The sequence below is a fragment of the Cryptomeria japonica genome, chromosome 2 (assembly GCF_030272615.1).
Source record: "Cryptomeria japonica chromosome 2, Sugi_1.0, whole genome shotgun sequence".
NCBI lineage: Eukaryota > Viridiplantae > Streptophyta > Pinopsida > Cupressales > Cupressaceae > Cryptomeria > Cryptomeria japonica.
The window spans coordinates 651,552,961-651,567,936 of record NC_081406.1 but is presented as its reverse complement, the minus strand read 5'-3'; the positions used below and the strand labels follow the sequence as shown (position 1 = coordinate 651,567,936).

Sequence of the window (14,976 nt, the reverse complement as noted above, 5' to 3'; positions counted from 1 at the left end):
GTGTTTAATTGTTTTAATTGACTAATGTTGAATTACAATAAAACAAAACAATGAGTATGTTATTTGTAATGAATGAATCATAGTGTGCTAGAGTAACATAATTTTATCTTTTATTATTATTATTAGTCCTTGCCTTATAAGGTAGGAGACTAATGTTTTCATGCCATCAACAATTACAATTAATTTATTTATTGCAATTTTTTAAGACAAGAACTATGAAATAAATTAATGATGTTAATTTTTCATTAAAAAGATTTTAAAATAATTTATTTATTATTTTAAGCATTTTCTGATTGGCTGTTGAAATCTTGAATGCATCGATTTTGCAATAAACGGCTGCGATTGACTAACACATCGCTATCATGCTATACGAAAGGTCGAGCTAGAAAAACTTCGACCAAATTTCCCTGAAGTTTTAAGAAAGTTTTTGAGAAAAAATAAAAATCAGGGACGAAGGAAAAGTGAAGAGTGCAAAGTACAGGGATGAATGCGCAATTATGAGTGCGAAAATAAATGTATTTGTGCTCTAATTTGAAGGATTTAATAGGGGAAGAGCACCAATAGTCGAGCACCCTAACTTTGCTCTTCTCAAAATCTTACGTGGAGATTTCAAATCACTCCCAATTTTTTACAGTAGCTTACTTGGCAAGTCCCATGCTTATAACTAAGGCATGCTTTTTGCCAAGGTGTCCAAAACAACCCCCAAAAAAAGTGAGACCAATAGGCGTGCAAAAGAGGCCCCAATAGTCGTGCAACTGATGTGACATCCCCTAATTGGTTACTTTTTACAATATTAGTGCATTTCCTAACGACTATTGAAACATTTCCTAACAAAAATTGATATTTTATGTTTCTCCTCCCCTAGTTACTTGTTTGTGGCTGCTCCATTTTGTTTCCAGCTATTGTTGCTTTGGAGTGTTGCTGCATTTTTGCTCCTCTCCATCTGTACGTTGATGCAAATCCAACATTTTTGTTTACTGTTTTTCAAAGGTAAGAATCACAGAATCTAACCAATCTTATCGTTTTGTGTTTTCAATTAAAATCCTAAAGCCTTGAGGTTTTTTAGGTAAAGCTAAATTCTATTCAATTTGGTCAGTTATGTCTGTTTCTGTGGACAACCGTTTCAAATCCTTTTGCTGACTGTACACAGAGATTGAGGTCTTTCTTCGTCTGTGTAAAACAATTGGATTTGCAATACCCAAGTTTTGTTTTGCCTGCTTTGAGGGTTTTAGTTTATTGTGCACAGATTGTGGCAGCAGCTGGAGCAAGATTGATTTTGGTTCATCCCATTTTTAAAATAATTCTTCTTTTGCCCATGGCATTGTTAACTGCATGACACAATTTGTGCAGAATCTTGACTATGTTGCTTGCCATGGTTTGTTCGATGGTTCAATGTTGATTATTGAAAATAGGGTTTCCAGTTGTCAATTTTTGGGGATAATTAATTGTTCATTGGTGTGAGTGAGGTCTTCATGTCCTTTTGTCTTTTGAAAAGGAAGTTTTCAGGCTTTGGCTCTTTTTTTAACTGCAAACATTAATTTTGGGGCTTCTAAATTCTGTTTATATCTGAGAATGATCTTAGTTCAACGTTACCTATGTATTTCTGGAAGATACTTTTAAGAAATTTGATCCTCTGCTTCCACGCACGATAATACAAAGAAATCTTGAGCATTAGGATGATTCTATATTTCCCCTTTTTTCTGCCCAGCACTTCATCATCCATTCATGTAAATCTGCTAATTGAAGCTGAAAGCATGAGATCTACATATTTATCATCTTCAACAAAACCTTTTACCCAAATAAAGTATGGAATGCTCCCTAAAGCAGGGAACAATACTCACTTTGTGCATTATATTTGCCATTAAGGAAATTGCCACAGATTTTATGTGCTTTTTTGTTCATTCACATCACTGTTAAGGGTTTCAAAACACATTCACACAATATTCCTAGCAGTAACATGAACACCTGCAGGGTCCTGCTTATTAAGCATAACTAGTGCCATTGGAGCTTTCCATCAAAACCCTGTGAGCCCTTTGCATGGTCTAAAAACTATTGACAGTCCTTATCCACATTATTATGCTTATGCTCTATATTACTATGACAATGATGTTGCCATTGATTTACAGTGTGGAAGAGACGTTAGTAGCATAGAGGACCAACTTCTCTGCAAACTGACTAAATTTATCCATGTATTTCTTCTCAAACCCCCCCAAAAAGTTTCGTAACAGGTCTACACAAACATCATGTATGCACTATGAAGTATAATCCAAATTGAAAAACTTTCGATGCTTTTCTTTTCAAAATCAAAGCCTATGATCTACCTTCTAAGAAATAAACTAAAGCTGTCAGGGAAACCGCATACCTCCCACAAAGGTCTGAAATTGACATTTATGAAGAGCAAAATAAATTAGAAAAAAACATTTTGCTAACACTGAAATCTGCAATAAAACATGAATCTTCCACTCAATAACAAGCACTTTGTGACCACGATGCAAGAAGACACCTGATAAGCTAAAGTGGTCTTGCCCACTCCACCTCTATGGTTTGCAATACAGTGAGCTGGAATCACAGGCTTTTTCTTCTATTCAAACACAGTCCTTAAACTACTTTGCTTTGTTTTAACCTCAGCTCTTCGCAATAAAAATTTGTAGACACTTTCGGAATTGGATTTCCCTCTTTCAAGAAATTTATAAAATTAGAACCGATAGAAGAATTAGTTTGAATGTCTTTTGACTTCTATGTTTCCCCACTGATTCAACTTGTTGGACAGATGTCAATGTCTCTATCATTGCATTTAAAATGTGTTAAGAACGTAACAGTTATTCAGTTTTTGGGATGCCAACCCAGCTTAAATTTTCTAAATGATCCAAAATATTTTATGAAATAAATTTACATAATCAAATAAGCAATTTTTTTCTTAGATAAATATAATTAAACTCTACTTGTGTAGGATTTAGGTTCCCGAACACCTTATTCAACAATATTATTAGAATCAACACTCCACCAAAGTATTGTTTTCCTTAACCTTTAGGTGTCCATCACAACTATTATTAATATATCCATATAGTTCCTTACCGCAAAGCCATTGAAATCCTAGAGTTTTCAACACGCCCAAATAATTTGACTTTCAGAACAGAGTTCAAATCATTTATCAAAAAGAAGGATCATCATGTAAAATCCAAGTAATTGCCTAAATTGGTGCCACAAAATAAATCTATAACTACAATTCATGGTAAATTTTTTTTTTTTCTCTTCAGATTTAATATTTGCATCAAGAGCGTAAAATCTCCCAAAAATATGATCAATGAAAAGACACAAAATTTGAAAGAAAATAAAATGGTGATGCAAATCTGTCAAAAGAAAGAAATTTTTAATGTATTGGCATTTCTTCATTGGACCCATACCCGAATCTCCCAATTCAGCAGCCCTTGCATTACATAGTCTACTAACTTGTTTTAGGCAATACCCACTTCTGTTTTTCCCTGTTACTACATGTACAGTTAATCTGGACATTCATGGTAACGTGTAGACTAGATTGATTTCCAACATAGCACCAAATTGATGATCATGTATGATAACATGTCATTTCCTTTTATTTCTGACTCTCTATATATTATTTTAAAAATATCCAAGATTGATTTCCAACATAGCACCAAATTGGTGATCATGTATGATAACATGTCATTTCCTTTTATTTATGACTACATATATAGAAATACCCAACTATGCTATGAAAAATGTTTTTAAATTACAAAAAGATATTGACTATTCTAACTAAGATAATTTGCAATTAAATAGATTGGTGACAAACATTAGATATAGACACAACAATCAATGAAAAATAGTACTGAATGGGCAAAATATAGATGATACCTTCCACTCAGTACAAAAGTAAATATTCCTGCAACAATATCAAATTTGAATTCACGCACACTAATGAAGATGGGATTTTGTTAGCTGCTCTGGTAGCCATGAATCAATATCATCTCATACAAGTTCACCTCGTTTTGATGAAACTTCACTTTTTATGGACCTATGTATGTATTTATTTTTTGTTTGAACTCCTCATAATAATAATAATAATAAAACTACAGCAGAAAAGAAAGCCAATGAATTTCTCTAGAACTTTAATGCTTTAGGATATAGATACACACTTGACTTTGACATGTCCAAAACTACCGTTTTCCTGCAAAGTTTGCCATGATAAGACTAATGTTTATGTGCTTCAAACAAAATGAGAGAACGATCTATTACAAATTCTTTGCTAGAAGAAGTTAGGGGTTCTTTTTATGCAAAGACAAATCAAATGAACCCTCTGCAACCAACGAAAAGTGTTTTCTATTTTTAAGGATTGAAGCTAGTGTAACGTTTTCATCTTCTATGATAACTGTGTCTCTTTTTGGTTTAGATTCATTCTCAATACCACCATGTTCCATGCAACATTTAGGACATTTTACCACTTGCGACTTATTCATCTACCTGCCCCATTGTGATTCTTTTGACGTTCTTCCAGGTTTGCTTGCCTTTAATTCATTAGATTTTCTTCCATTCCCATGAAGCATAACACGATGTATTGAAACCAAACATTCTAATCTTGCCTAAACTATGTCAAAATGCAAAAATCTGAAGCAACCCTCAAGCTCACGCTAGCTATCTTGAGGTCACTATAAACCATACGATTCTACCTATGACTGTTGTGGTTTTGTGAATGAGCTATCTTGGATTCTGTAGATTATATATGAATATAGTCTGAGGATTTCCAATACTACTTAGATGCATACAGATTACTAAACTATACTACTTGCACCATTGGAAGAATAGAATACATTCGACAGATTATCTTGAGAAGGCAATAATATAAATTCAAACTTTGTTGAATTATGGTTACCGTTGATGATATAGAAACCAATAATTTTATAAATCATATAGGAGTTATTCAACTAATATGAGATGATAATTTTATAATTTTTTAAAGCTATTTTTCTATTTGAACACAATTTTTTAGTGACCCTGACAACCACTCAATTAATGACAAAATCAAATGGTTGCTCATTGCACGGCTCTACATCCAAAGAAACAGCAAGAGAATGTGGAAACCACACAAATATCCCTGAAAGTGCTTAAAAAACTATTCCTTTCAAAATAAAACAAGACATTCATGCATTACCTATTCAGCTAATTGTGGATTTAAGGTGACCTCTGTCTCCACTTTTCACCCTTTGAATAACTATAAAAACCTATCTAAGTCATAATCATTGCGTTATGGCTCATGAAACTATCATGAAATTTTGTGGAAGCTACATATGTTGATCCGATAAATCCAAGCAAGCTTGCATTTTGTCTTGAATGTTAATGACTATTTTTCTTGGTAAAATTGTTCATTTTTTAATGTAATCAGCTTCATATTAGTGTCCTTAACCAAGCAAATCTTCATATTTTCTTGCTTTCTCCACCCCATATAAAACTAACACTTTTTAGGAAAATACATTGACAAGTTAGATACAATATATAGGCCTCTATGATTTCTGAGCATAAATCACTTCAGATGATATAAACACATTCACACTAACATTTTATAACTGCCCCTTTATCGTTAAATCTTATCATCATAGGGCTTTTCATCTGTCATTTGCTTGTTGACATTGCTCACGCTTTGAAACCATTACTTTGTGGTCATTTTCCTGTAGGAATACTTGCATCTTTGCCATCTTATCTTGCTCATGGTTGTCTCCTCTTAACCTTCTAAGCCTCTCATTCACTTATTCCAAACAATGCCTTTTATAGCTTCCTTGATTTAGTATGATTAATATCTTATTTACTGTCAACATAGTTTATTTTCACATTTCAAGACAACCCTACCATTGCCAAAGTGTCCTCATGCTTGTCTAGATCATCTTGTATGTGCATTTGTATGGTTTGGACTTCACTTTTTGAATCTCCTTTGCTATCGTTCATTACAAATTTTACCACTAGTAAATCAGCTTGCCTATATACAAAGAACAAATAGGTCACTCTTGCAAAGGTGGTGTCAAGCTAACTGATCTTCTTATCACACAATGCATTTATGTCATTTACTGTTGTGTAATATATTTAATGTCTATTAAGAATAGATTTAATATTATTAGAAAAAGACAATTGTTTAATTATTTTCAAACTTACGTAAAACTACAATGTTAGTACTTCGCAGATTGAACCAATGCTAGGACACATACTGTTCGCTGTACATTGCAAATATTAAGTAAAAACAATTTATTCTTCCTTTTCTATAATTGTTCAAATTTGGAAAATAATATAGCCTCTTGTTATTGATGTTAATAATTATACAAATGGGAGAATGTCTTTTTATTTTATCACTGCATGTTTACTCTTCTATATTACTATGACAATGATGTTGTCATTCATTTATAGTGTCTTCAAGTTCATTTTATGTTACCATTAGTTTATTGCCTTTTCAGGCCTTCATTGCCACTATTTTCCAAGAATAACAATTCAAAAATATCATACAATTTATCAATCTACTCTTGCACATCCTCTTGATCTAGTCCTGCACTACTCTTGCACTTCCTCTTGATCTAGTCCTGCACTTCTTTTACTTCCTCAATCTACTCCTGCACTTCTTAATCTGATTTTTGAATATTTCTTTGACTTAGTCTGTTGCATAAACAAGTTATGTTACAGGTGTACTAGAAATGTGTATTTAATGTTATTAATATTTGTGTAAGCTAAAGCCTCGCCTGAAGATCCCTGAAACCTCCATATTAGAGGTTTAGTGCTTAAAAAATTTCAGTCTAAATTTGAGTTGCTTGCATTGGCTATTGCAATCACTTCTATCAATGCTATTTCAATTGCTCACAATGCCTTATAAAATTAAATAAATGTTGTCTTATATATTATTAAAAAGAGTTATTTACACCAATTATAACCAAGATAATGCCAAACTGCATTTTTTCATTATTACTGTTCTTTGAACTGTTACAAGCCAATGTTTTTTACTACTGAACAGAGCATGTAACAGAGCACCATAGACTGACTATTGTTGCTGAATAGAATATTGAATGCTATTGATTTTGTTCCTGGAAAATAGATCTCCAACAACAACTATCATACTCACTATTACAGCTACAAAAGCTCATTGTTAATGCTACTACTATACATGAGCTACAAGATTTAAAGGTTGTTTGCCTCTCTTTTTCTTCTAATGAATGAATGCCTAAAAATGATTTGAAAAGCTAATATAAATATTTGGCTTTCAACATTTGGCAGAATAATTCTTATCCTTCATGTTTATCCATCTCCTTGTCTTTGTTCACTTTTGGAGCTGTAACTGTTGCAGTATTCTCCATTAAAACAATGATGAGTAGTTAGATTGTAGGTTCTTTTTTGTTTTGTCTTTTCTAAGTAATCATTTCCCCTGCCTACAACACCTTTATGACACTCCTTGTGTAAGATATGCAAAAGTGTTACATTTTAGTCATTAGAAAGATTGAGATATGACCACCACTATGTTATCAGCATGAAGCACTCCCTGTCTGGAATAGTTCAAGTCCTATACAATTTGATTGAGGAAAACCATATTTAAAAGATCATTATTGAGGCCACCACAAATCTATTGTGATTGATCAAAGTTGAATCTCCCTCCCTTTCGACCTGCTTAGCCATTGCCATGTCTGATGCATATGATTGTTATGACATTTCAACACAGATAACAAACATTTATTTCTTCAGAATGGGTTTCTAAATGTTAGACCAACTTGACATTTTTCTCTAATCATGTGTTAACACGAAAACAAATGTGAACAGCTTTTGAAGAAATACTGTTCCACTTGCCAGACTACATGTATTTGCTTCTTCTTAAGTCCTTTTCCTTCTCTTGTCCACATGTTAGTCTTTCATGATACATTTGAATGCATTATTTTGCACATGTATTCTTCTTGTTTGGCTCTATAGTTTTAATACACACTATCAAGTATATCCCTATTCCAGAATATTAAATATCAGTTTACCGTAAAATAATAGTTTATCATAATTTAATTAATTTTGCAGTTGTTTTCATTTTATAAAGTGTTTAAATGTTGTTAGTTTATGTTTAATAATAGAGCAGTTAATTTTGTAACAATTCCCTACACCATTGTGCTTCGTGTAATGATTGTAGTTTTATTTTTCCTTATTTAAAATCATTTGCTAATATTTTTTCCTTAAGCTTTAGCAGTGAACACAAGGAAACATTGTTAGTTCGAAGGCAAAAGAAGACTCCAAATAAGAACCAATTGCAAGTGAATCTTTCTACCGCAAAGTAAAAGGTTAGCTTATAAAATAAACTTATTCCTACTTCTGCTATGACTTTGATTTGTTCTTTATCTTGTATCTTCTCTACAACTTTTTAGAAAAAAATAATTTTTTTGTATATTTAAGAAAATAATATATAGTGTCTTAAAGTAACCAAATAAAATACTAAATGCATTAGCTGTGAATTTATAGTAGCCATTTGAATATATAGCTAGTCAATTGTCTTTACGTAGTGCTGACTTCAGAATAAAGATCTAATATAAATTATATTACTTCAGGGCAACCAGAATGTGCCACATACTTCTCATGCTTCGCAGACGGGAGGAATGATGTTTGGATCTCCATCCACTTCCACTTCTACTGCTGCCAGGGCTGGGAAACGTAGGTTGCAGACACCACAGAGCAACCCCATTGCTGATATGTTTAATGTGCAGCTAAGAGATGAGATAGATGAATCCATTGGCAAGTTCTTCTTTGCCAATGGCATTCCATTTCATGTTACACGGTCTCCTTATTATAGGGAGATGATGGCTATGGTGGCCAAGGGAGGACCATCTTATGTGCCACCAGGGGAGACGAAAATGAGCACCGCGATCTTGGATAAATGCTATTCCAAGATCAATATTTTGTTGGAGAAGATGAAGGCATGTTGGGTGGCATCGGGGTGCAGCATAATTATGGATGGGTGGACGGACATTAGCCATCGTCCATTCATCAACGTCATGGTCACATGTGCAAAGGGCCCATACTTCCTTAGAGCAGTTGATTGTACAGGGCATCGTAAAGATGTTGATTTCCAGTTTCAGGTCCTCAGGGAGGCTATTGAGGAGGTTGGGCCACAAAATGTGGTCCAAGTAGTGACAGATGCAGCCCATGTGTGTAGAGCAGCAGGGAGACTCATTGAGGCAGCCTATAGACACATTTGGTGGACCCCATGTTGTGTGCATGCCATGAACAATGCACTCAAGGACATGGGGAAGATAGACTGGATTAGAGGAGTGGTCACTGATGCGAGAGATGTGCAGATGTTTATCTGCAACAACCACACTTTACATGCACTCTTTAGGATCTCCGCGAAGGAGTTCTTGAAACCAGTTGAGACTAGATATGCATCCTATTTCATTCTCTTGGAGAGAATGATTGAGTTGCAAGAGGCATTGCAACTCATGGTTATGACTAATGAATGGAATAGGTGGGCTGAGGCCAAGACAGAGCAGGGGAGAAGGGTGAAGGAGATAGTGAAGAGTGATGTGTTTTGGATTGATGCGAAATACATTGTCTCCATCATTTCTCCAGTATTCCAGGTGATCAGATATGGGGATGGGGATGCACTTAACCTTGGAGAGCTGTATGAGTGCATTGACTCTATGCTTGACCAGATGAGGGCTGCTGTGCGAGTGAAGGACCCCTCTTTAGCATTCTACAATGAGCAAATCCGGCCTATCATTCAGCGTAGATGGGACAAGTTGAACACTCCTTTACATATGGCTGCCTTTGCCTTGAATCCTAAGTGGTACAAGGCTAGACCGGGTAGACTGACACCGATTCAGGATGATGAGGTGAAGGCGGGTTTCTTTAGGTGCATAGAGAAGATGTTTGATTCTAGAGATGCCGGCACAATGCGCATTGAGTGGGGAAGATTTGCCACTCTTAGAGGTTATTCAGATGCGGCAAAGATGGATATAGACACTATGGCACAGGAGGACCCACTTTTGTGGTGGAATTGTCACGGCCCAAAATCTTTGACCACCACTCTAGCCATCCGTCTACTATCCCAGGTTTCCAGTTCTACAGCTGTTGAGAGGAACTTGTCTACATATAGCTTCATCCACTCTCTTAAGAGGAACATACTTACCTCTAAGAGAGCAGAGAAGCTTGTGGGTGTACACAGTGCTTTGCGTCTCATGGACCGCAAGACACTTGTGTACAAGGAGAGTCCAGCGGCACGATGGGATGTAGAGCCAGAGGAGCCTTCACAGATTGATGAGGATGATCCTACCACATCAGATGCAGGGCTAGTTGGTGTGAGCTTGAGGGACCTTGATCTTCAGGAGTCCAACAGTTCCAGTGAGGAGGAGTTCGCAGATGATTAGAGGCCTCCATTAGCTACATTTTGAGTTTTGTCATTTTGTCTTTGACTCTAGTCTCTTTTGTAATGCTATTGCTACATGTATTTGTATTTGGCTACTCATTGTAATGATGCATCATGTAATCATCTTTATTATTATAGACTTTGCAATGGCATTAGATATTCGTATTTTCGTTTTCCTTTTTCGATATTCATATGATAGAAATGAGAAATCTTTAATTTGACAATTTCATTTGTCAAATTTTATTTAGCATTTAGCAATTAGTATTACTAATCTAAGTATTCTTGGTATTTCCTATAGTTTCATTTGAAATCTATTTCTTATACTGTTATACATCTTTTCAAAACTAGTTTTTCAAGTACTATATGTATATGTATAAGTATATGAGCACCACCACCCCGCCGCCGTCCCGCCCGCTGTCCCCAAATTTAGGCCCTTGGTCCCTCCGTCCCAGAAACGCGTCCCTGCGTCCCCCGTCCCTAACGCCCGTGGAACGCTGAATATAATCATCCAAAGAGGATAATCTGATATTCATTACTCTTTATTGGCAAGCCCACATAGGCTTTCTTATGTCCATAACGGAGCTACTAGAAGATCCTACATAACATTACACATAAAAAGATCAAATTTCTCTATTAGAAATGCAATTTCTACACAACAAAGAAAATACTACAGTATTAGAAGGAATTAGTTTTCTACAGTTCATGAATCCATATGCTAAATTTATTTGGGTTAACTTTTGTGTATTTTTCAGAATCGATATTTCGAATCACACCTAGTGATTGATTATCAGAAAGAAGAAAAAATCACAATTAGAAAGAGGAAAAAATCATTTGAAACATCGATTTTGAAAAATACTTACAGTTTAACCCAGAAAATTTAGCACATGAATCCTACAGTATTCTGAGATTAAAAATTCAGACTTCTTGAACCATCAGGCCTACATTGTATTCTCATTGTTTTACACAATATGCATGATAATGATTGTCACTGACTCTAGACAAGGGTATTATGAATTTGATAATCTACTATTTTTCTCCCCATTCGATTATAAAATTAATATTTCTCTTACTTGGAATCACAAATGTCTAGTATAGACAACCTCCACGAGCCAAAAAAAATACTAGAGAAAAGCCTTGTCATGAACAGCCTTTGCTACAACTTTCCAGGCTTCCTGTTTTATAAAATTCAAGCCAGTGTACTCTGTTCCTGCTATCATTGCCCTCTTGCATTACCATTTATTGAACATATGTTGACAAGCATTTTTTACAAACACTTGCCCATGAGTGTCTTAAGAAACAATAAACTGATTTATTAATTTACTTTTAGGTATTTGTACCTTAGGAAATGTTTATTATGGCATTAATATTCATTTGCTTTTGACATTTGTGAATAGAACTTTTATTGATGCACAAATACAATTGATTCCTTGTGCTTTTAGATGATATCTCTTAGGGATTGGTATGCATGTCTTACAATAAGTATGTCATCATAAGACTTTGTTGTATGCTTTTCAAATTAAATTGTTTGATATGATGAGTTTAAAAATCATGTTTAATGCTTTATGTGATTGCGTATCTGGTGCGTAGTCAGTGCCATCCTAAAAGATCATCAATATCTCTTCCTCAACTGTGCAACTATACGTTTGAATTTGCTCTTTACAACCTTTCTCTTTACTTGCTGAAGTTGAAGCAGTAATGCATATTAGCACTCAAATCTACAACAAAATGATGAACCAAATACTTATTAACTCATCAATTTTTTTAGCTATCATAAGTCATAACAACATTATTAGTTTTCACTGAGCAACATGATTAAACTTCAAGACGAAAGTAAAAAGCTACTCCATGAAGACAAAACCATACTACATGAGAGAAAAAATTTCAACTTACCCATGGGCTTTCAATTCATTCCTAAATTTAGCTCACCTCCCCATCCAGCTACTTCTCCATCTTGAACAAAACTCGTGTGCTCTCTAGCATCCTACTAAGGTGCTAGTGTCAACACATCTAGCGAGGAAATCAAACACCATGGAACGAGTCTTATATATTTCAATTTTCAACATATAAGAACATAAGACAATTTCCGAAGTTTAAATATTGGAGTAGCTTGTTCAATCAAACACTAGGAAAATCAATTGTTGCATCGTAGCCTAGTTTTGTATTTATTGAATAAATCAGTTGCAACTAGAATTGATCAGAATTTTGTTATTGTTTTTGATTAATAGGAGCTCTATTTTTGTAGTTTTTAGAGTCAAAATAACATTATCATTATCTTCATATTTTCCACATAGAAATAACATTTTAAAATACTAAGAAAATATTGGCTCATGGTTTTTGAAGATTGTTGTTTCTTATCTATCTGATTGTCTCAATTGCATTCTTTATACTAATAAGCTTACTAGTTCATCACAACATATTTATAGTCAGTAAAATTAATAGTCAATGTTGAATGTTTTTCTGCTATGACTTGAGATACAATTCATTGTAGAGAATTAAATATGCATTTTAAATATAAAGTTTATATAGATAATGGTAATCATAACTCTTTGCTATATCTCCTACTTTTGCAGGAATTTGAATACAAAAGCTGGGAACAATCAACATCTTACAATGTTATATGCATACTTATAACGCTCAATGCTATTTGATATAATACTTAAGTTTTTGTAAACATAATACCTTTACAACTGAATTGCTAAACTCAAAATTTTGTTCTAAATAAAAAACTTTTTCACACGGTAATTTTGATACCTCTTTCATGACTTTTGCATCTTAAAACTAGACACAATGCTTTTGTGTTATGTACCTCTTTCCTAATCTCTTATCAATGATAATTATTTTGATATGATTTTTGTTAAAGCCTTCTGTACTCAACTTGCCTAAATATCTCTTTTATTCTTGGTTGTTTTATTGTAATTTGAACTCCTTAAAACTTGAAATCATCTGAATTTTTTTGTATATAAAAATTTGATCTTGCCCAGGTTATGCATTCTACATATTGTCTTTTATTTTTATATTAAGTTTGAAGTCCTTTAAAGTTCACACTAATTAAAAGATCTATCATTTGACTTTAATAATCTAGGCAATTGCATAATATCTACTTTGTTGACAAAAAACTTAACAAACATGATCAACTCTATAGATGAAGACTGTATTAGTTGTATTGGCAAAAAACTATAGCTTACCTATTTTTAGTTAATGGCAGGGACTCATGCTGTCTCACAGCTCTTGTTATTTTTGTTATTTATTTCATATATGTTAAATGGAGTTGTAATGACATAATGAATTTATAGAGGGATGTTTTAGTGGCAAATTTTTATCGATGAGCATATAGTTCATATCAATGAATTCAAAATTGACAATACATTGCAAATTGCAAGATGGCCATATTTGAATTTTATGAATTATCGGTCAAATACGATAGGCATATGCAATTAATATTTTTGCCAATATTAACTACACATTTCTAATAATGTGATTAATGTCTTAACATAGAATTTAGGATGCACGTATTAATTCATCCCTATTTTCACCAATATTATAAATGTTCATTATGTATGAGGACCCATTTTGCCAAAACCATAAAATTTTCCATGTATTGGAGAACTCATTTAAGAGATAATTTGTGTATGATGACCCATTTCACCAATAATACTTTTAACTTCATGCTAATCATAGGTTCATAATCGCCTTGAAAATTACGATGTATTTTTTTTGTTGAGGTTCCATTCACCCAACATTGCATGCATCATTTTATAATCATATTGGATTCATCCAATTTTTACTATAATATTTAAAAATCTTATGAAATTTGCCAAAGTCTTACCATACCAATTAAAAATCTTGTGGAATTCACCAAATATGGATTAATATAAATACAATTTAAACTAATATTTTTTTTACACATTTTGTTTAATTCCATTCTCTTCATTTAAATCAAAAGTAACTTTTGATTAATTAAAGCAAGATGGGCCCAAATCTTTACATATCCACTAACACAACAACATGAAGGGCACATGAGGAATGTGTACCCAACCAAAAAACACAAGACACCAAAACACAGAGACCCCCAGATGACCAAAACAAGACCAAACAACAAAAACCAGTTAGTCACTCGCCAAAGACACAAAGGAATGGTCTATCGGATGGGAGCATTATCTTCTTGTCATTCATTACACATACCTATAACTTTTTTAGAAAAGGAAATCTTTTTGCTTGAGTCTTTTGCAAAGACCAGAGTGCCAGATTTTGGGGTAGCCTTGACTACGGAGGTAGGTGGATCCATTGTTGCAGAGGGAGACTCCATGTGTCTCTTCTGTTTCACCTTTCTACATTCAATTTCCTCTTGTACAACATGTAGGGAGGTCAAGTTATTTAATGCCATCTCTTGGCTCAATGTAGACATTTTCTTAACTCTTTTCTTAGGAAATCCTAGTTCTCTTTTAGCTCAACAACTATATCTCTCTTGATCCTCTGAGATATTTTTTCATTAGGTCATTTAACATCACCTCAACCTTATCCCATTTAACTAATTTCTCTGCCATATCACTAACAACCTTCCAAACCCTTTCATCCTTGTCCTCCATTGCCCATTTGTC

At 33.8% G+C, this 14,976-nt stretch overlaps 1 protein-coding gene across 2 annotated transcripts; it reads left to right on the top strand.

The window, feature by feature from the left end:
* The first annotated feature begins 805 nt into the window (after positions 1-805).
* On the top strand, positions 806-13,128 carry LOC131038378 (uncharacterized). 2 transcript variants are annotated; one of them, XM_057970797.2, is made up of 3 exons: positions 806-990; positions 8,210-8,300; positions 8,565-10,531. In XM_057970797.2, exon 3 carries the CDS (start codon positions 8,613-8,615, stop codon positions 10,377-10,379), a length of 1,767 nt encoding a protein of 588 aa, XP_057826780.2. In that variant the 5' UTR covers positions 806-990; positions 8,210-8,300; positions 8,565-8,612; the 3' UTR covers positions 10,380-10,531. The 2 variants fall into 2 exon arrangements, 1 of the variants encoding a protein (XP_057826780.2); XR_009104411.2 differs by lacking the exon at positions 8,565-10,531 and adding an exon at positions 12,949-13,128 and having other exon boundaries at positions 813-990.
* Positions 13,129-14,976: the final 1,848 nt, after the last annotated feature.